Genomic DNA, 23,222 nt, shown 5'->3' with positions numbered 1-23,222 from the left:
TTCGGAAAAGGCCTTGGTACACTTTTCCCAGACTAAGGCAGGAATATTTTCAGCAGCTCACAACCTAGTGTTTAATGCTAATGGAAAAGTATTTCCACAAGACAGACTTATACTTACTAAATTGTAATTTACATGGCTACAGAAAGGCATTTCAAGTCTGTAGCATGAATGCCTGTGATATTGCAATAATCAATGAATCCAGTTACATGCAAGTGTTAATTCCTGAAATTCAGAAATGCATCTGTGATTATAACCTCCCTGATCAATGCACGGTGGTCAGAGTGTGATAAAGGACGATGAAGCTAACCTGGTACAAACAGGTGCTTACACAGTTCAAGGGATGGGACACTTGAAGAAACACATTCTAAAATGGAATCATAACGGAAGCATAATGCAAGCAAAAAGAGAATATTCTTCAGGGGATTTACGATAACAAGAAAATCATGACAAAACTGCTATCATATTGTTCTTATTCAGCATTCTTATTCACAAAATACAAGACAGTCTTCCTAAAGGGGAAACAAAACACGTAGTATGAGTAAAAACTAATTTCAGGTTGTGCAAAACAAATGGCATAGAAGAACAAGTGTTGTTAGTAACTTATTTGTGTTTGATTCAGAGAATAAAGATCCATTTCAAATAGCTACTTCTCAATTTAACAACAGTGGTTAAAGTTAAATCCTTACGAGCAACACCTGTGTCACTGTTTATTGTTAGGGCACATACAACACTAAATAAGAAGGTCTAACCAACACAGTATTTGGATAAAAATCTTACACTGAAGTCTCAAAACTCAAACTCATAACATTTCTGACTTACTAGGAAGTCTATACTGTCTCCAAAGCAGTCATAACTAACACAGAAAGTTGGTTAAAGGATTTACTACTCCGTAAAATAAAAACTTTCTGTTCACAATATTCCAGTGACCTGAGACCAACTCATTAGGCTAATCCCTACTAACAAATCGCTCGTGCGGGAAACTGTTGTTGCTTGAGTGAAGCCACCACACCGTTTCCCCCCCCCCACACACACACCAAAGAAAGCTAATCAGTTTGCAAGAGGGCAATGGTCAATATTTTGGTGGCATACAGGAGAAGAGGCTAACAGGAGGATGAAATGCAGATACCCAAGGAGCAGGGAAAGGGGGAAGAGAAAGGATCAGAATCAGGCTGAAGTATTATTAGAAGGCTGGACACAACATGCCAAGGAAACGGTACAGTCCCATTCAGCCTCGCTATGTTTCCTTCCCAGAGACAGACTTGTAGTAAGTATGTGCCCTCTTCTGTTTTAGTAAGGGCAGAAGACACAGGCCGAGCAGAGCCATCACATGTTTCCAGACAGTTCAAGGGGACTGCACATGGGAACAGTTCTGGCCCCAAGTCCATATTCATACAGCTGGGGGAGAAGGAAAGGGTTCCAGAGAGGGTTCCTACCATGGATGAGTATTTCCATGGATGAGACATTAGCTTCAAAAAAAATTAAGAGTGGCAGAAACTGGCTCCCTGTTCAGAAGGTATAATATTACACTCTGTATCATGATACTTTGTGTGATATCCATACTGCAGAAGATTCAGACTGTGATTCTTTTCAGCACTTACCATTTATTTCCAAGCTTCAGGGTTTAATTTCTGAATCAAAAATAGTCATCATATAAATGAGTGATGGAGAACCTGGGAGTCAAATCAGAAAAAACGAATAAAGCATAACGGAAGAACAATCTAATTTTTTGGAAGAAGTGAATTCACATTTAGAATTTGAAATGAATATTTGTGGTTAATAATCACTTTTCCTTCACTGCAATCTCCAACTGTCTTCATTTTGCAGTTGCCTTTGTGCAAAATGGTTGCACAAAGGAAAAGAAGGTAATCTTAGGCTGACAAAATTACTGTTGATGTAGCCCTTCTAAGGGTGAGATACATATGCTATTTTACTTCCCTGAAAATGCCTTAAACCACTGTTTAGGCATTCCAGGTTAGCGTAGGAGGCTGGGGTAGAAAAAAAAAAAGGGTGGGGAGACTCAATGTATTTAAATATTAATATTAAAGCAAGAAGATCACTAACACACAACTGTCAGTTCTGCAGCATCTTTGTCCACCTCATGTATCTCTACCACAGGGGCCTTTTTTTCAATCAGTAAAAGATACGTTTCAAAAAAACGCTAGTCAATGTGTTAAACCCCACTATATTAACAACTTTTGTTGAACATATGCTAAATCCATGGAGAACTAAACGATTGTGTCAAGCGTTGGCAACACATGTCTTTACTGAAGATATTGCCAACTGATTTAAATGGAAACTTACATTTTCCACTGTGAAGGAAAACTATTACCTTCCTCAGATGAACACAATTAGTCAGCTGATGAAGTACCATAAAAAGTCCCTCAAATATTCACTTAAACTGAAGCACTGAAGAGCATACACTTTAATCATGCTAGGTTTCTCATTGTTAACAGCTGTTCAAGTCCAGCTTGAACTGAAATTTGGGAGTTACTGCCACCAGTCATTGACATCTATCACTTTTTTCCCACGATGTTATCTAGAATAGTAGCATAAGCCACATTTTAAAAACAAGTAGCTTTCCATTGTTAAGTTTAGCAATATAGCAAAGCCCAACAACTCCTCACGTATCAGTCTGTGTTTGGCAAACACTAACTTTTTCGTAGGATTCCATAGGATACATTCTCTTGATCTATCTTTCTTGTATGTTAAGATATAGCTTCCATTTCGTTCCCAAAACTTCGGAAAGGAAACAACAAAAATGGAAACCATGAATTTCAGAAGCCTAATTTCAGTTTTAGCTGCTGGTTTTCTATGCATCGATGTTGGCAAGTAACTTCAGTTTTGCCCCATGTAAAACAATAACATTAATTTGCTTACTTCCAAAGAATAAGAGTCAAAGGTCAGCTAGTCATTTAAAGTAGACATATATACATATACTTTATTTGTTGATACTTCATAACATTGTTTTTTCCATGAGGCAGGGAAAGGAGTACCTTCTTAATAGCTTTATGCCTTGCTACAATATCATGCAAGTTCAATGGGAAAAGTACCTTTCCATATTTCTTTCCTGTGGTTGAATTCCTTAGGCTTCTTTCAGTTGTTAAAGCATCTTATGAAACGTATTTGATAATGATTCCTAATAAGCTATCTGTCTCAAGAGTGATAGCATCAGAACATATAACTAACGAGTCTTCATCTTCTAGACGACTGGTTCAGATTTAGCCAGTGTCTTTTATTTAATCAAATTATATTATTTAACCATATTATGTTGCAACAAAAGCTATTTTGGGAAGAGAGAGGGACAAAGCTGGAGCAAAACTGTCTTGGCCACCCATACAATTATGGGAATACTGCTATTATTCAGGCATCAGGAAATAGGAAGTGTCATAAAAATTACTTCCTTACCTTACATTTGTTAGAAATAAAGGAAAGATCAAGATCATCTCTGGTAATAAGTGCTTATTATGCCAAAATATTTGATGGCTTTAATCCAGGATATTAAAATAGTTCCAGCTTTTGAAGTCTGAATTTTGATTTTTAAATACTGATATTCCTTACAAGCCTAGAGATCACCTATGTTGTCTGTCCTATTCTACTCCTCACTCTACTAGTCTTTTATCTTACTAGCATTACAACAGATATACATACTTATTACTCAGAACTGGGTTATGCAGTTGTTTGCATCTTTTGTAATTGCTTTCTCTTATTAATGTTGGCAACACTCCAGTAGTTATTTTGGGAAGGAAAAGATGTAGGGAACCCCTAACAGCCAAACTGATTACAGTATTTTTCAAATGTCTTTAAAACTAACCTTTGCCTCCAAAATTTTCTAGGGAAAAAGTTTATAATATTATAAACTACATATATGTAAGGTAGAGAAAATATGAAGCATCATATGAACCAGTGCCACTGTAGTTAACATAAAACAAGTGAAAGCATCTGATGAAAGCAATATCGAGCTTGAATCACATATAAATATCGATAGAAATCATTTACAGTTTTCTTGTACACAAATATACCATGGGAAAAAAAACTAAACAGGAAACCCATTTTCTTATATTTATACAACATACTTTGCATAGTAACAGAAACTACTGATTTTATCCCTGTAAAAAGCAACTCTGCTTGTTTTTTTTTTTTTTTGTAAAACATAAGCGTTCACAAGAGAGTCACACGTTTTGTTTCATCAGTTCAAGGGTTTTTGCCTTTTTTATTGAATTGTCCTTTGTCATAAACCATGCTGCTTCACATTCTGTCAGTTACACTTATGCTATCAGAAGTGTACTGATATACTCATATTCCCTCTAAGAAAGCCATGCATTATTGTATTCAATGCGACATTTATTTCATTGCCAAACCTCTAAAACATAAATATAGGCTATAAAATAATCTATCTACTGATGAGGAACACACACACTACTACAGAGGAAAGGTGTACACGCACACATTCCAAGCTTATCCTACAGGAGCACAAGTTCCACCCCTCTTTTTTCCTACTTTTTCAGCATCTTGAAATGATTCAGGATTGCTCATCCATTCAGTATCAATACTGACCAAATATAAATACTAACATCAATGGTTTCCTCCGAAGTACAAATTCTCAAATTTGCTTAAAGCAAAATGTCAACAAATAAAGTCTCAGTTTTAAACATATAGTATTTTGCTGTAGAACAAAAATGTGTATGGCATTCTAGAAAGGATGGCAAAAAAAAAAAAGATGACAGGAGGAAAAAAAACAGAGCATGCTGCTTTCATTCATGTAGTAGTGATGTCAACGTCTGCAATGGTAGCTGCTTTGACCTGTAGAGGCTCAAAGCTAAAGTGGTTTCACAGAATCAGGTTTAGAAAAAGAACTGCTGGCAAATCACTGAAATATTCCCAGTAAAATAGTTTAGTAGGATACCCAGTACAAAGAGTCTGTATTGGAAAAAGGCTGAAACGAGGTGAGAAAGGGGCAGGTGCCTTAAGAAGAGAAAAACATCTATCCATCAGAATCATAAGCAGTTTCCAGCACAGGCATATTCATGAAACAATCTAAGTCAGACTGCAGAGCCAAAGACAAACAGATCTCCTGCACCGGTAAGAAAAACAACAGGATTATACCTAGAGTGTAAGCTTTCATTTTACAGCAGTCAGCAATCGTTTTAAAAACTGACAAAAAACTTAATCAAGTAGCTTCCCCAAGACTTGCATACCGACAACAACTATAAATAGCTAGAGTAGCACATTGTTTAACAAGCTGCAGCAAGATGGTCCACGTTTGAAAACAGAAAATTTTTTCAAGTCCTCCATTATTACTGCAGCAGTCTTCCAGCTCACCAATCAATATTCTATATACTATCATTGCCATATACACTACAAACATCATTTTTAGTATCCATACATCACGTAGGAAAATGCGGAGCACAATTAAGGAAACAAAGACAAAATCCTGCCCCGCGGCACCCAACTATACTCCAAATTGTGTAAAACAGCTCTCGGTTTTGGGATGGGTTTTCTTTTAACCTTTCAATCTACAAAACTACAGAAACAGGGTATCTTATTGCCCTAGCCTGCTAGAAAATGGTGCCTGTATTTCTGTAAGATAAAGCTGTTGACGTGTGCAATTGTGGTCATTATTAGGGCGATCACGTTGTTTTCATTCATTCATTCAGGATTTGCGAGAGGATGTCAGTTTCTGCAGCAGCAGCTGGCTTGACCTGGAGGAGGGGGAACAAATTCCTCACAGCGCATACAGATTACAGGGTGGATTTCTTGGTGGACCGTTTATGATTTTATACATTGCGTTCATTAAACTAAATCAAGCTGTCTACGTTGCTAACGTGGTTCACCACGAGGCAAGCTCAAACAAGTTTAATGATGGAAAAGTCGTTCAATACTAATTTATAGTCCGATTTATTAAGGCTAGAACAGCCCACAGATGAAGAACGCTAAAACCACTTTCTAAAATTAAAATTTCCCTTCAAATAAAAAAAATTTATATGCAATAATGAAATACCTCACAGCTTTGCACTATTTTTCCTTGCTTGCAGGTAACTGTCCACATTCCTTCCTCTTCAATACACCTTAAGTGCAGATCTTTATATGCTGCATCACTACAATGTTTTGCACCAGATTCACAGAATTAAATAATTTACAGTAATTGTCATCAGCTTCAATGCTAGCAATATTCATACGCACTGAATTTTTTTTTGTTTTGCCTAGTTTCCCATTAGCATTCTCCAAATGTTAACGAAAGAGGAAAAAGGGGAAGTCTACATGAAATATTTAACACAATGGGAAAATGTGATCTTTAAAACCATAAATATACCTTGAATGCAGTAAAACTACTTCAGATTAGCTGTGTTTTAAAGGATGTAAAAACTCCTGTATAGATGTAAGATCTTTTCTGGAAAGAAGTTAAAAAAAAAAATCTCTGTTCAAATTACAATGGATCAGATTTGGTAATCTGCATAAGGACAAATACTATACCAGGTAAATTAACTCCATGTGTAACTGGCAGTGACATTTTGTTCATTTGCAGCATGCTGTGCATGTCCTAGGACCATTCTGATTACGCAGATTTCCTGAAGTTACAAATACTACCGACTGCAAGGATTTACTACACATTTAACAAAACTGAAGGGTGGGAGGGTGGGGAGAAGGTTAACAGATTCCATTACTACAAAACACACTGGCAACCAATGCAGACCACAATTTGCCACAGAAACGAAACGCACTAAGACTTAAGGAGGGGACAGAACAAGCAGGGGGTACTGAACCACATAAAACGTTCCCAGAAAGAGATGATGTGTGATACCTGATAGCTACAGCAGGATAACATAAAAAGTGCATTTAGGTCTGATTCATTCAACTGCTGAAGTGATGGGGGAGGAAAGCGGGGGGGGGGGGGGATAAGATGGCCACTGCCACTTTAATACGTTCAATAATTCAACAGACAACCTGACGCAGGTTAAGTTAGACTTGCTAAGAGACAATTTTACGTTTTAAACTTTACAGGCCTATTTTGACTACAGGTTTCTGGGGGGTTTTTTAAACAGTCTTAAGGATTCAGTACTAAATATCTCAAGTAGGTAGATTCTGTGTCATTTGTTTTTGAGCATCTCACCACAGGGATTTCCTTTTTTTTTTTTTGTTTTGGCCTCTGCGTTTGAAAACATTACATAATTTTAACCTAAGATGTTAAAAAAGTCAGGTCCTTCAGAAGCCAAACCCTGCAAAGGAGAAGAGCATCCGAGGTTCGGTTTTAAGGCACATGTGAGAACTCAGCTACGGCATCTCGGGTGCAAACCGAACTCGTCCCCAATAGGCACGGAAATAATCACACCTCTAGACAGGGAAGTGCATTAATTTTAGAGCCGTGCCCCATTTCCACACATCCCTTTCCAGCGTGTGTGCCCTGGCAGGGAGGAGCAGGAACGTTTTAGTCCGTACCGGGGCTCCGGCCGCCCGCGGTCCGGGGCGCAGGAGCCGGCACGGGGCAGGGGCAGCGGGAGGGCGCCGCTTGCGCACCCGCCGGGCCCTCGGCTGCTGCCCCGGCCGGGGCAGGGGCTTTGCCCGCCGCTGCCCGGTGCGGGGAGGGTACTTCTTCCCCGAGGCCCCATCCTGGGAGGAGGATGACATTTAAGGGCTCGGTCCTGTGTTTTCAGAGGGCAGGCAGCGGGTCGAGGTGCTTCCTTCCCAGCTCGGCGACCCTCCCCTCCCCTCCCCGGCCAGGCCACCTGCCCCGTCCCTCAGGGCCGCTCGCCCTCACGCCCCTGGCTGGGCGGCGGCTGCGGGGCGCCGCGGGTCCCTCCCGCCGGGGGGGCTGCGGGGTCCGACCCCCACAGCGGGGGGTAGGGGGGGCGAAGGGGCGCCCACCCGGCGGAGCGGGAGGCCGGCTTTGTGCCGGCGGCTTTACCTCTGTACACCGGGGAGCTGGGGCTCCGTCTCTCAGGTGAGCTGCTCCTCCTGCTGCCGCCGCTGTCGGGCGAGCGCCGCTGCCTGCCCTTCACCCGGCCCGGCTCCGCCGCGCCGCCTCCCGCCGCCAGCGGCGGCGTGGCGCTGGGCGGCGGCGGGCTGCCGCCGCGACCCCCGCCGCCGCCCCCCGGCCCGGTGTTGCTGCCCACCGAGGCGGAGGGGGAGCGGGTCGGGCTGTGCTGGTTGCCGCGCAGGAGCTGGTAGGGGACGGTCGCTCGGATGGGTTGGAGCAGCCGGCTGGGCCCCGCCGTGCCGCCCCCCGCCCCGTTGCCGGGGCCCCCGGCCGTGGCGCTGCCGGCGGTGGGGGAGCCGGCGGCGCCGCGCCTCATCCTCTGCGGCGGGGGCTGGTGGTGGGAAGGGGGGGTCTGCGAGGAGCTGGACGAGGAGGACATGGCGCGGACGCGCAGCACCCGGCGGGTCACTCGCTCCGGTGGTGGCGGGGGGCCCGAGCGCTGCCCCCGGCGCCCCGCATGCACCAGCCGCGGAGGGGGGGGGGGGGAGGAGGAGGAGGAAGGGGGAGGAAGGGAGGGAGGGGGGAGGGCGAGGGGGCGGGGCAGGACGGGACAAGCGCTGCACGGCCCGAGGGAGTCTCCGCGCCGCCTGGCCAGCTGCCCCCGGCGCTTCCTATCGGCGACGGCGGCTGCTCCCACGCCAGGCTCTGGCCATCGCTGCCCGCCCCAGCGTCCTGGGCACCGGGGGCGCTGCCGAGCGCCGCAGCCGCTCACATCCTACAGCGCTGCCGGCTCAGGGCGATCGGCGGCGGGGAGAGACGAGGGCGTACGAAGTCGGAGGGTGGGGGTGAGGAGGGGAGCGGGACGGCGAGGGAGGCGTCCGCAGCCAGCTCCTGCCCCCGCCAGCGCCCGGGAGCCGCGGCCAGCACCATCCGCTCCCCGCGCCGCCCTGCCTCCGAATGGCAACGCGCAGCCCCGGCGCCCGGCCGCGACGGGCAGGGGGCGGCAGGCGAGCGCGCCCATTGGCCGCCCTGGCCGCGCCAGGTCTGGCGCCATTGCCCAGTGGCGCTGTCGCTCTGCTCTCTCAGCCAATGACAGGGCGGCGCCCCAGAGCGGGGGGCGGGGGCCGCGGCGGGAGGCCCGCCCGCCGGCGGGGGAGGCGGGCTGAGGGAAGTGGGATGTGGCAGGCGCGGGAGGCGGCGGGGGGAGGCGGCTGGGCGCACGGCGGCGGGGGCCCGCCCGCGGTAGAGGGGGGCACGGCTGCCCCGGTGTGCCCGGGCGCTGTTGGCCTCTGCCCGCTCGGCTAGCGGCGGGCAGGAGGGGAGAGGAGCCTTCCCCTGGGTAGGCGGGTGGTGTCTTGCTGGGCCCTGTGGAGAAAGGCCTGGGCAGCCCCAGGCCTCCGGGCTTTTCAGTCCGAGTAACGAGAGGTTTCCCCCCTACAAAGCATTCTCTGTCGCTGCAGTTCGGCACGGCGGTGTGTGAGCGAAGGGTAAAGATGGCCTTCCCTGCTGGTAGAAGTAGCTCGGGGCTGGCCGTGCAAACTGTTGGGTCTGTCGCCCGTGTGGTCCCGCTGGTGGAAAGGCCACACGTGGGGTTCCTGGGGAGAAGGGGCCTGGAGAGGTAGGAAACGGGCCCTGCGGTGCTCTGCGGTGAGGTACGCGAGCCCACGAGGCTGGAGTCAGGCCAGATCCGGAGACCGTATCGGCAGTGCGCAGAAATCTAAATGCTTGGGTGGAAAACAATCCCAGAGGTTGTCTATTCGGTGGGACATAGAGATACGCTCCCGTTTTAAAGTTGCCCTGTCTTTATTGAGATGCTGTCTTAATTTGGAGTGGAATAGCAGATCCTGTGAGTTTGAGTCCTCTGCTACCCATACTCCCAGAAGAATTTCCTACCCCTCCCCACTTCCTCCACTGCCATGCAGGGAAGACTCAGAGGCAAAACCTAAATTATCTGCAACAAAGTTTATTCACGTCAAGCAGATGTGACTGTCAAGTGTTTATGGTACTTTTTTGTTTTTGCTAGAAGATCAAGATATCTTCAAATTCTAATTAAATGTATGATAATCTCATGCACATTTATGGGATGTTTTCCACAGTGTACATGAAATGTACATCAAAAAACACTTTTCTGAGAGTATCAAGAGGAAAATAAAAGTTTCACAGCGATATTAAGGAGAGTGCTTTTATTCTAGGAGAAAGAGCTCCCACTAGATGAATTGATAATACAAGACAATGGGACAGAAAGAAAATAAAGATTAAGATGAGTAGTTTAATGGCTAGGAAAATAAATGGCCATAAGATCAGAGAGATAAGATGAGTTGAGTCCATCAAGAGAGCAGTGTTTATGTTGGATTTGATGTGAATAGGATGTTAATGGAGGTGAAAGAAAAATGGAGCGAGACTTGCTTCTTGGAACAAGCCAGCTCAGTCTGATGGCCTCTCAGATTTAAAGTGCAGGCTTAAAAAAAAAAGTTGCAGACTATAGATAGATAGAAATAAAATGGCTGATGTTTAACAAGCTGCATTCTACTATATCTTTATGTGATACAGTCTTAGAATCTATCAGTAGTAAGTAGTAGCATGACAATTAACTATATCCCTTGTAGTCTTTTCAATTATATAACGAACACTCATAGTTCTCTTGTACTACGCTTCAGGTTACTACACTTACTCTGCGCTCGCAAAGCTGTCCATACCTATCTTTACCCTCTGGTAGCCCAGGGACCAGCTGATAGACCCAATGGGAAGCTATATTCTAGGAAAATGCATCTATTCATGGGTTGTTAATGAGACTTTGTTTGCACTAGCATCATGTGATGCAGTTACCACGGTTATGTTACAGAAAGGGTAGGAATAATACACCTCACATCCACGTGGAAGTATACTCAGACAACAAAGCCACTTGTATAAATTAATTTTAAGAAAAGTCAGCAACCATATATTTTTCCGTTAGTCCAGTCCTCTGCTAACATGAGACAAATTTGCTAGTATAGCTGTGGCATAACTTCCTTCCCTAAGATTTTGCACTGTGCTTAATCACTGCTATGAAGTCTATCTATCTACTTTATTTTTTCTGCTTCACTGCACTGGAATCAAAATGGTTGGAAAGCATTCACCTGTAGAAGTACTCTGCATATACTAAAATCAGTATGATTTTAAACAGTAAGTGCATTTTTCTAGATCTGTGACTTCATCAGATTGCACTGCTGGTAAAGTAATGTCTTATTTTGGAGCAAAAATGATTGAGAGTCAGCTGAGCTGAGGTGCATCATTGACTGGGACAATAGCTGATATGCTACAGCTATTGCAGAGTACAGAGTTACACAAGATTAAAGTAATGGTGAAGCAGTGTAATTCTTCTGAATTTAGCTGTTCAGACACTATTCTATCATCCCCACAGATAAGTCCATCACACTCTTCCCCATCAAAACAAGAAAGATTTGAGCAGGAAGAATAGATGCATAAAGGTAATCCCATGATACAGAAAAATCCTAACAACACCGAAAACAAAAATGAATCCCTCAACAATAATGCTATGAGCATTATTAATGCTATGAGATCCTTTCTCATAGCATATTAAAATGACAGTAGCAACTCCTCCTTTCCAAAGAAATTGAGGACTATGCCATAACCTTGCAGTCCAAAGTGAATGAGTACATAGCCTTCATAACCTTAAAGCAAGCTATAAAAATATCCCCCAATGCAGGGGCAGCGGTTTTCCAGTCAAACGGTTACCAAACATATCAACAATTATGTACGGTAGACTTCTCTCCCCAAGAAGTGGGGGACTTCACTCCCCCTCCCAAAAGAAAAGACATTCAAAACTGTCCTAGCTAAGTTTAGAGTCTGTAGTATAACAACAGTGCATCATCCTCCCAGGAGACCAGGAGATGTAGTCATGTCTAGTTCAGAAGAGATGAAGAAAGTATTCTTCCTTAAAGTGGCATGCCCACTGCTGATTTTTAAGTTTAAGTTTTTGTTCTAGGTTTCAGAGTCTTTCTCTTAGGGAATACCATTGTTCTCTAACATACAGGAGAAGATGTAACAGGGAAAGTGAAGCAAAAGCTGAGCCCATTTCACAATCTTCACATCTCTCAAAAGCCCATGTTTACCTTAAATACCTTGAGACGACTTTTCAAAAGCCACATAAGTGTTTCTTGCTTCTCATTTCCACTTTAAGAAACTACCTTGAAAATCTTGTCAGATCACATGTCCTTAGGAGAGCTTAGACTGGAGGCAATGGGAATTTGATTTCTGAAACTTAAAGCCTTTTGGGAGACATATGGGCATTCTTAGCATAACTTGTGGGATGGATAGGCACCCTGAAAGCAGTGAAATTGTGTATTATAGCAAGAGTGTGGAAGCAAAGGAATAAACTCAAGGAGCAGGGCAACCAGAGACAAATATGGAGCAGGACTTCACACATCTATCCCACTATTATCGATTACTAATGGGTTCTTTTTTCTAGGGCAGAAACAGGTTTACTTGATTGTCATGAGCTGTGGAAACCAAGAAGGTTTAGGCAGTCAGTAGACGGTGACTGGACAGATCTTTGTTTTGAGACACTTACACCGGGAACAGAGACTTGATGCCTAGATATCTACCTGCTGGTTTCATTATTTTAAAGTCTCTTTATCTCCCTCTGCCTCTACTTTCTTTGCTACTCTTTGCCTATCCCACTTAGAACCAAGTTCCTGGTGACTTTCTCAAAGATTTTCACATAGTGCCTAACACAAAATGGTAATAAAAATGGATACATTTTTATCTTTGCTTATCATCTGATCCATTCCTTGTATTTCACTTATTTGTAATGAGTTTAGAATTGAGAAAATTACATTTGAGATGAGAGAAATAACAAGATGAAGTATTTAGATCCAAACAAAGTCCTGGAAGAGACAATCGGATAACATTAACTGCAGCAGAAGACTAGAACAACCCAAGGTACAGCTCTGAAATGATAAAATTTGGTCAGGATAATGCTTGTCAGCCTGTAGTTACAGAATATATAGTTAGGAATGAGAGTGTCATCTATAGTTAGGGCACCAGTGTAAAATCTGACAAAAGTACAGACCTAGAAATATGTGCTTACTGTTTAAAACAGTAGTGATATTGGTGTGTGCAGACTACTACTACGGGTGATTGCTTTCCAGCCATTTTGATTCTGGTGCAGTGAAGCAGAAAAAAATAATATTGTTCTTTGTAGTCAAGCACACTCCATCTCCTTGCAACTCCAAAATGTTAAATTGCACAGATATGATCTCCTCAAATCAGCTGATGACTCTTTGTCTATAGGTTTCTTGGGACTTACTTTGCAGTTATGCCTCTGAGTTCTCCAGAGCTGCTGATACAAAGTCATTATCGTGGTACATTTTTTTTTGGCACTCGCCAGAGAATAGATTGGAGTTGAGAAGTTTAGGTCAAATGCAGAGGAGTGAGAAATAGGACTGGACAGAGGTAAAAAGAAGGAAGTAGAGCAGGAGTGAAAATGGGACAGATAGATGCTGACAAAAACAAACTTGTGCCTCCACATTCAATCTACTTAGAAAACTTCTACCTCTTGATGAATTTCATGTGTCTTGCACAAATTATCTTCCAACAGCAAAAGGAAACCCACTGCTGAGGGCATATCTTGTCTCTCACACTTGAGGAGTAGAGCCATGCTTTCTAGCGGACCAACAGCAGAAACTGTGCTGTTGATGCTGTTGATAACCCAGTTTAGGGACCAAACATGGTCAAGTGATGGATTTGTTTTCCTTATGTCTTTGCCTTCCTGCAAAGGGGAAAAAGGCATTAAGCAAAAGCACTAAAAGAATATTAGATCTATGGAGTCAAACAGCATTTGTAATGAGTCAAATTAGTCTTCATGATCACCCACAAATGAGGATATTTCAGAATTAAGTTTACCGTGGAATTTCACCAGGCAGGTGTTAGAATACTGTCTTTTTACTCAAGTGCTACTTGTTATCCTATTTCTGTCAGTGCACAAGGTGGATTGTCGCTGTGAATAAGGACTGCATAGCAAACAAGCCAGGAAGGTCAGAAGAGGAACCCTAAGAATTTCTCCTAAGAAATTTGAATACCGTCTTGGATAATTCTCTTTTTTTCCTGTCTGCTGCAAGCTTTTTTTTTTCTTTTGATAGAGGATAACTCAGTTAAACCCGAAGTTGCCCACTAACCATTACCATTGTTATAACAAAATCTTATCTCATCTGGAATCAGGCCTGCTGCTACATCTTCTTCTCTTCTTCTTCAGGAAAATAGACCAGCCGCTTGGGACTTCTGAATTAGGTATTCCCTAGACCTTTGGTTCAACATAAAGGCAACCATTTAACTCACAGCTAGAACCACCAAACCTGCTTTCCAAGCTGCTATTTCCTCTAAAAGATTTTGTTTCTATCCATAGGGACAGGTAATTCTATTCAAAACTTTCCTTTAGCTAACAAGTCAAACATGTCCAACCTTACCCCGTGAAAAACCAGGTTTTCTCTAGCCTATAGTCCTGCCCTAGGTTACTTACTGTGCCTTGTGGTCAGTTAACTCAATCACCATCTCCATCCCCTTTCTCCAGTGTGTTATCTGGGAAAAAAATCTCATTTAGCACAGCAGGGACTAAGAAGGTGTGGGAGGGGAGTAGTTCACAGGAGCAGTTGAAGGATTTTGCTTTTTGTTTTTTCTCCCATTTGCTGGGCATTCAGTATTGAGGGTGCTTGAGGCCAAACTTGCCGGAGAGCTGAATACCAAAGTGAAGCTGTTCGCAGTGTGCATTAAACTACCAAAACAGTATAAAATGCTAAGTATTTTGATAAGCCGAGGTGTTAAAAAATAATGGACACCTCTGGCCTTTTTTACCTTAATTTCTCTTGCCAGGTTCTTGTCTGTAAAATGACAATAATAATAATAGCTAAATAATGCAATACTTCATTTTGCAAAACACCCACGTGCTACCTCCTAGAAACACGTGTGAGGAGACAAACTATGTTTTCAGTGTAGCTTAGATACTCTGTGTTAAGTGTGTGCCGGAATACTACTTTGAATGGAAAAGATAAAAAGAATAAATAAATAACTAAACACCAGTAGCAATTTGAGTGTGTCTGTGTTGCTGTTTATATGTATTACTAATCATACCAAATATAATAAATGATAGAAAAGTTACCATTTCATGTGAGCTGTAACTTTTCTAAGAACATGAGGAAAATAAAATTTGTGCTGTATAGTACTTTGCTTTATATGGCATTTTACCTTTTAAATGAGCAGTATCCCCTAGCAAGGTAGATTTGAAGCCGTTATAATCAGTCAAATCAGTTATAAGTGTCTGATAGTGTAGCCCTAACATCTGTCCATTAAGATTTCTTGATTTTGTCTATATCTGATTTGTTGTTATTCTTTCTGGACTGCATTAATCATGCAAGCCCCTAACACAAGCATGCCCTAGCTGTTGGGTTTATATGTTGTTAACAAGCATGCATTTGGACAGTGCTGATTTAAAAGGCAAATCCAAGGTTTTAGGAACTCTTATCTCAATTTTAGAGAGTCCTTTTCTGGATTCCTTTTACCTCTCTACTTATCCTACTTTACATTTTCTCACAAATGAAGCCTTGTTCGCTACCATCTTTTCTCCTAGGCACGACAAACAGCACAGAATTTTATTTAGAGCTTGTCATCACCGCTCCTTTCCTAGCTAAATGGGAGGCTATTGAGTGACATGAGGTACTACATAACCACTACTGGGAGACAAACATGCTGTTTCTGCATGTTCAAAGCATGAGAGTATTCTTATGACAAAGGGTTATTGTAGCATGGTAAGAAGAGTAAGAATAAAATGTATTAGAGAGACACATTTTTTTTTTTTACTACTCCGTAAGATATGTGCTCTTAGTAAATATATTCCATTTTGAGAAGTTCTGTGCATACAACAAGTTATGGGGCTACAACACAGAGTCACAGTACTGAGAAGAAGTGCTGGAAGTAATTACTATTTCCAGTCAGGTAATATATTTGCCTGTGGAACAAATATTTACTTGTAAATGTGGTCTGTTGGTGTGGCAGCTATGAAACAGGTTGTAACAATTAGCCTAATGCTAATTTACATACAATAAAAGTGCATTTACATAATATTAAGGAACAAAGCTGTAAAAACAAGGAAGTGTGCAGTTAGCTTGAACATGTAAGGTTGAGGTGGCATAGTATTTAAGTGAAATATATCATGCATTTCTGTTTTAACGGCATGTTTCCTTGGGTCTGTGGGTTCACAGCCTTAATTGCATTTCAAAGTGGATTTGGGGATGTAGATTTACTTCGTAGCCTTTACATCTCAAACTAAAATAGGATGAAAAACTTAAGACATCATTAAAAGAAAGACAAAGCAAGGGAACTGCTAGTAAGTTTCAGCAGCTGGGATAATCTCCCAAGGGGGGAGGTGGAAACCTTATTCCATGAGTCATTTAATACCAAATAAACAAAGCACTGGAGAATAAATTGTAAGGCATGATTTTTTTGTTCATTGACTGAGGGAGGGCTGTAATTGACTTAATAGAGCTTTTCCTTTCAAAATTCTGTAGTACTAGAAAACATGAACAATGTTATGGACTATAGTCTTTTCCCTGTTATTCATTATCGTGTTGGTTCTTGCTGTAAAGATAGGATAGTAATCGTATGAGTAACTTTAGTCCCTGCACTGTGACCTAAAACCTTATTTGCAAGAAAAGATAGGGCCCTCAAGAGGTGCCGAAATTCAGGATCCTTTTAGAAAGTGGCCTCCACTGGTGTAGTGACAGTGTTTTCTGAGCGTTTCAGTATAATTCTGTAAGAAAGTCCACAGGCCCAGCTATCTCAGGTCCTGTTATTAATGCTTTGCGTTAGTGTCAAGGCTCTGAGGAAGGCAGCTGAGAAGCTGTGTGTGCTGGCACAGTGTGCTGGGGTCTCCAGTGGAATCCAATAGACAGAAAAAAACAAATAACCCCTTTGCATCAGGGCAATAGTAACACGTCTGTAATCAACCATAATTATGAAATCACTACCAGTCAGAGCTGTTATGGTCGTGCCTGTAATCAAGAACAACATTACTGCAATATTTACTGCTCTTGAGAGTAATCTGAGATTTATGGGTCCTTGTAAAGAAAAGTGTTACTTGGCAAATCTGTATGCGATATTTGCCCAGAAAGAAAGCTCTGTCGTTCAGAGATCAGGACAGTTCCAATGAAGTTCATCGTTTGGATGTTTTCTTCAGATTTTCATAGTCTTAAATAACAAAAACACCACACATGACTTTAAGAAATTCTTTCCAAGCTTGTCATGTGCAAATTTGAACTGGCCAGCCGGGTAGATATGGGCACACTTAATTTCCCTCATGCTTGAGATTTTTTGTAACCGCTACTGGTGGAGATATAACTACTGCATTCAGATAAACAGCTGAAATAAGTGTCACCATGCAGAAATTTAATTTCTTGATCTAATTTTTAATTATTGTAAGTCCAAGATAAAACAAAAGTAGTCTTTTCTCTACTTGAAGAAATGTCTCAAGTGGAAGTCCTCCTACATTTCTGAGTTATGGCTTTGGCTCTTTCAGCAAACAGCGCATCTCTGTTGTGTGAGCGAGAAATTTAAACAGAAAATGTATTTAGAAAAAGAATATGTGAGATAACTCATCATACAAAGTATAGAGAAAGGGAGTAAGAAGTGTAGTTGATTATGCAACGACAGAAGATAGAAGCTATATCTCTTAATTTTGGAAAGGAGAAAGGAAAAAGAAAAACAATTTTTTGTGACTTCTTAGCTCACAAAGGGAGAGAAGACAGGTCTGAATCCAAAAGTCGATGTTTGTGGATGACAAAGCAATGGAAGAAGAAAAAGCTTGTTACCTTAAAAAAAAAAAGTTACCTCAAAAGGCTTGGAAGCCAATTAATAAACCACCTCAAGAGTCATATAGATGATCTGTAAAGTTGATTTGGAGAGCACAAAGGCTGACACAGACAACTCCCTGAGCCAAGCCTCTGAGGTTACTAAAGTCAACTCCTCAGTTTGTATATATGGGGCCAGCTCTGCCAAATCCTTCTTGGATACAGAAGCTTTATTGGTGAGAAGGATCTAGACTTCCCTGCAATGCTAGCCCTCCTTGTGGTGTCCTCAGACTTCCGGAAGAGCTCAATTCTCCTTCCAAAGGAGTGTAATGTGACCCTGCGCCTCCAGATCAGCTGAGTGGTTGCTATATCCAGACATCATCTGCTTTTTGCTCTTTCTTTCTCTTTCTCTCTTTCAGAAACAATTTATCTTGGTATTACTTTCTTTTGTCATTTACATAAAAGACGTCCAAAAGGTGAACGAATGCCCCAGATAAGGTGGGCCTCGGGAACGGATCTCCTACTAGAACGTCAGGAGACTACTAGGTAGCTGGGCGTTTCCTGGGTGCTAGGATGGCTACTGGCTCTGATGAGCATCTTACACTGACCAGTATTGTCTGAAAATAGAATCTGATGGAGTCTAACCGGACTGAATCAGCTCTGCTAAGTTTGGTCCTTTAAGACTTTGGTACCAACCACAGCCTGAGACATGCAGAGCTCAGGTACCCAAGTCAAGGCAACCTGGCACTTCCACTCCTTTACTTGAATGGTTCTTTAAAATGAATGTTGTCTGTGCTGTCACCTGAAGGAGGCAGGGCCCTCATCTAAGGACGAAATCAGGTGTCTGATCCCACAGGTCTACTGCAGTCCCACGAGTCTTGTTTTGTGTGGGAAGGACAGGCACATCAGACATGAGAATGGTGATCCTCTAACCACACTGAATTGTGCTTATTTATGGATCATAATCCAGAAACAAGGAAATACGTATTTATTTGTTTTTTTTTTCTGGTCATAGCGGTCCACAAAGCAATAATGGAGTTGCTGATGAAATTTAATATATAAAACAACGCAAAAAAGTAAGGAGGACAAAACTCAAGATTAAGCAAATAACTGCTGCATTACAATAAACAAGTGAGCCTTGATTTTTTTAAAATACAGATACATTTCTGTACAGAAGCCCCTTTCCTCGCTGCTGGCTGCATAAAGGAAGGAACAGAGGCAGCTGCAACCACCTCAGCTTTGGCGATGTGGCTCTGAAGAGTCAGTCCTGCAAGAAAACACCTGGACAGGCTTAACGAATATTATTTTCTAGAATGTTCCCCAAGCTCTGGCCAGTAGAGAAATATACCTTATAAGTGCAAATATGAAGAGGCAATTCTCAAGGAGTGCATGGTTTAACTTATAAAAGCTTTCCTTAAGGGCAAAAATAATCATATATCATACAGATCTATTATATATTCTGTTTACACAATTATAAAGCATTATGGTTAATTAGTTGTGGTACAGACTCCTGAAGCAGAATATGGTTAGAGAATAAACAAAATGTTCAGTCAGCTGCAACAGTGGTTAACAGCTTGCACTTTCATATCACCTTTCATACTGAATTCTCCTGAAGTGATTTATAAATTGTGCAGCTCAGTGGACTTGGGGTGCTGGTTTTGTAAACGATTAGGACTCACTGAATCTGAAGTGACCTGGGATTCTTACACCTTTAAGAAATTAAATTCAAAATATTCCCCAGCCTTTTTTAATTGAACTGTTTTTCCCCGTTTGCTATCACAGCAGCTCAGTGACTGAAAGATTAATCATGATCCTCTCATGTCTGGCATTGTACGTACAGTGAACTTAAGTACTTCTCCATCCCCTTTTCCTCCTCTGATATATACTGACTGGCAGCAGTGGAAATCTCTATCTGTCTCTAATTGTGTTCGAGCATAAACAATAGCTATTCTAAAAATATGGGTGAAATCCTCACCGTGAAAAGATTTTTAATTGGACTGGACTATGTGATAGCGCATACATTTGGTTTTCACACTACATATTCACATCATTTTAAATGCAATCAAATGTACTGACATGACACATGATGTTAATGCCTCAAACTATTTGACATGTTTGGATTTTATTCCTCTTTTTCCATTATATTATTAGAAGATACGTAGCACTTATTGTTATGTATATACTGCTACAGGTGTCCAGGGAGTGTATGTGTTTTTGGAGACCTCATCAGTGTCATGAGGCTAGAGCTAAAAAAACAGTACTACCATTTTTTATGTCCTGGAATATTGTACTGATTGCTGTATGCACACAAAAAGGCAGTTATTAATATGAAAGCACTTATATATAGGACAAACCGAAGTCGCAAACAAGAGGAAAGAGGGAGAAAGAATGAAGTTATATGAGAACATGTATTTAGTATAAACTAGGTATATATACTGCCAGATAGACCACACAATGCATGTATATGGCTACAGATAACCTGAAAAGAGCATTTCCCACTGAAAATGTCCCAGGCCAGTATCAATTCTCAGTTTCCTGAATACGTCACGAAAGAAGTGAGTTTTGAGATAGCTTTGAAGGAAGGCTGAGTAGTGTTTTTATAGTCTATTTTGGGAAAGATGTTTTACGCAAGACCTGAAATAAGTGTATGAAAGCACTTTTGAGAGAAGTAGATACACAGGCAATTGAAAATGGCATAATCAGCTCTGAACAAAGAGCTGCACAGTAAGATAGAAGATAAGATCATAAATGAGCGTCCAGTGGACACCACTAATTTGTGTTCAAAATGCCAGTAAAGGGGAATGCTAGGAAAGGATACAAAGAACGGCTGATAACATCATAGCAGCAATTCAGGAGGTTGATCTTAACCTCAACATTTTAGGCTCAAGGGGGACCAGATGCGTGTAATGAAAGTGGAAGAATCTCATTGTAGATATGACAGTTGAAATGAGGCAATCACAAGAAATCACCTAAAAAAAACACACTAAGAATTGAAAGAGGCGAGATGTCTGTTAAAAGAGAAAGCTAGGATGGAAATCTGCTGCTGAAAGAAAGGTTAAGGAATTGGCAATGATTTGAAAAAAGAGAGAAACCAGGAAAAGACAGTGAGACAACATTCAAGAGAAGACAAGATTTCAGAGTCAGAGTATGATCAGTAGTATCACCGGCAGTGGAGGTGGAAGAAGTCCTGAGATTTGGTCACATAATTAATAGTGACCTCAGAACCGCTGAGAGGAACATATACAGCAGAAACTAAAGACGACTTGGGCAAAGACAGATTTGGCAGAAAGTCATCTGAGGTAATTGTTTAAGGCAGTGCATTATTTCATTTTGGAAGTTATGGACAGAAGGAAGACTAAACAGAAATGGGAGAGCAAAATGAGGTCAAATGTAGGATTTTTAAAAACATGGATGGGACAGACATCCTTGTTAGGGTGGCCACGAAGAGTTAAGAAAAATAAAGAATGAGAGGAAAACAAGCAAATAGAAAATTATAGGATTACTGGGAAAAGAGGAGAGGTAGGAAGAAAATCTGGTAGGAATTGCCAGGATAAGTGATTAGGAGAGAGGAAAAAGTGTGAGAGCGGATGAAAAGAAAAAAGAATATGGATTTGTTGATCAGATCTTTTGAGAACAAAAGAACTGCTAACACTGATGAGAAGAAGGCAGAAGGTGATTTTAGGAGGGAATTAATGATAGCTTTATATTTTACAAAGTGAATATATTTTTAGATTATAAACGTGGAGAAGACATTACTTAAATCAATGTGATAAATATGTAAAAAGTAAAAAAAAATTTACAGCCTTATGTTTTAAGTGTAAAATTAAGATCATCAGTCATATAGGATGGTAAAGTAAAGTTTAAACTTTATCACCAATTTGTGTGGGAAAGTAGTAGTAAGCAACTGTGGAAGAGCTGATCTTTGTCTTCAGCTACACAGGAAGAATGTGTGTGCATGAAAACAAAATGACATTTCAAAGATATTACTCCCTAGTAGAGATAAACATTTGAGTTATCACAAAGAGATCAAATACTTATGGAAGTCTTATTCCTGTGTTTAATGCAAGTTGAGGTCCACTTTTGCTATTGTTTTGCCAGCTCCCAGGCATTTCCCCGCTTCCTTGCTGGCAGCGTGATAAGCAACACATCACTGGTGACAGACCAAATTCTACCACTGGAAAAGGAGAGTGTTACGTCTGTTTTTTAAAAATCATTGGTATATCTGCTTTATTGTTCTTCCATACCTATAAAATAAGCTTCTTGCTGCTTAATTTTAGCAGGGATAGTAGTCAGACACATGGGGGTAGAAAAGATTTAGGAGCTCAGCTTGCCCATCCTAGAGTCCTAAAAGCTGAAATATTCCCTCCAGTAGATGTTTAAGTTGCCAAGTTAAATCAGCTTTTTGTTTTCAAGTGGTAAACTTTCCAAATTAGGGTTTCCACTTATGACTTCCCATCTAACAGATTACCAAATTTAAATTTCAGTATTTTTCAGCCTTTTTCCATATATACAAGTATGGGAACACTAAAATGTGCCACTTTATTATAGGCACGTGGAGAATTTTAACTGGCATCAGTTTTGTAAAAAACTCAACAATATGAATAACTGCACAAGAGTCTTACATATAAGCCACTACTTAAGGAACAAGTATAAAGTTTATGAGAACAAAGATCAAATTGGTTTACCTTTTGCAATAGCATTTGAAGTCATTTAATTAGCAGTTCTAATACATACTAGCATAATCAGTTCGATCCTTTGATCCAAGCATCAGAATGCGTTGAACTGATATCACTGTGACATCTGAGTGCAGCGTTAATATATATATCTCACTTTTAAAAGTTTATAATAGGTTGGCCTTTTATATTTGTATACTGGCTTCATTAAGTTTGTTAGTACTCCAACTTTTCTGAGGATTTCCTTCTGTTCCGAGTATCCCTGCTTTGCACAGATATAGCATAGCACTCCATAGCACAGCTGTATTTCTCAGCTAGCATAGGTTCTCATAGTCACTGGCAGTTAAAACAGCTGCACTGCCAAGAAAACATAAAATCACTTTGCATCCCTCCTTCTACACCAGTGCAACGCCTAGTTTATCCCGACAAAGAAGAATCTTCTTTCTGTATCCTGGGTTAATTATACATCCATGTTAAATATACATGGATGAATAAGAATGCACACCAAAGAGCAAGTAAATTCCAGCAATTAAGAAAGAGGGTGAATTCTGAAACTTTGTTGCTGAGTCTTCTGTATTCCACATGTACCATTCGTGAAGCCTACATTTGACAGTGGTGCAGGGAAATGGTCCCCTTACATGAATGGTTTTTAAAGCTTTAAAAAAAAAAAAAAAAGAAGTCAGTCACGAATCAATATTTTTCATCAAAGAAGAGAGGCAGAGGTGAGGAAAGGAGTATTTAGTTCTGAAATCAGAGAGATTTTAGGTAACAGTAGCATTTTAGGAAAAACCTATGAAGATA

At 41.4% G+C, this 23,222-nt stretch overlaps 1 protein-coding gene across 5 annotated transcripts in view; it reads right to left on the bottom strand.

The window, feature by feature from the left end:
* Positions 1–8,476, bottom strand: part of GLCCI1 (glucocorticoid induced 1) — a 55,404-nt gene extending 46,928 nt beyond the window's left edge. For 2 of the 5 annotated variants that reach the window (XR_011139626.1, XM_068934937.1), the window contains exon 1: positions 7,901–8,475. Coding sequence is in view for 4 of the 5 variants with exons in the window: in XM_068934937.1 (XP_068791038.1) it covers positions 7,901–8,351 (451 nt within the window). In the remaining variant the exon portion in view is untranslated. Of the gene's footprint in view, positions 1–7,900 lie in introns of all 5 variants that reach the window. The other 3 variants (XM_068934936.1, XM_068934934.1, XM_068934935.1) reach the window with 3 other exon arrangements.
* Between the last annotated feature and the right edge of the window lie 14,746 nt (positions 8,477–23,222).

The sequence above is a fragment of the Struthio camelus genome, chromosome 2 (genome assembly GCF_040807025.1).
Source record: "Struthio camelus isolate bStrCam1 chromosome 2, bStrCam1.hap1, whole genome shotgun sequence".
NCBI classification, from domain to species: Eukaryota; Metazoa; Chordata; class Aves; order Struthioniformes; family Struthionidae; genus Struthio; species Struthio camelus.
The sequence above is the reverse complement of the archived record's forward strand: the minus strand, read 5'-3'. Positions and strand labels throughout refer to the sequence as shown.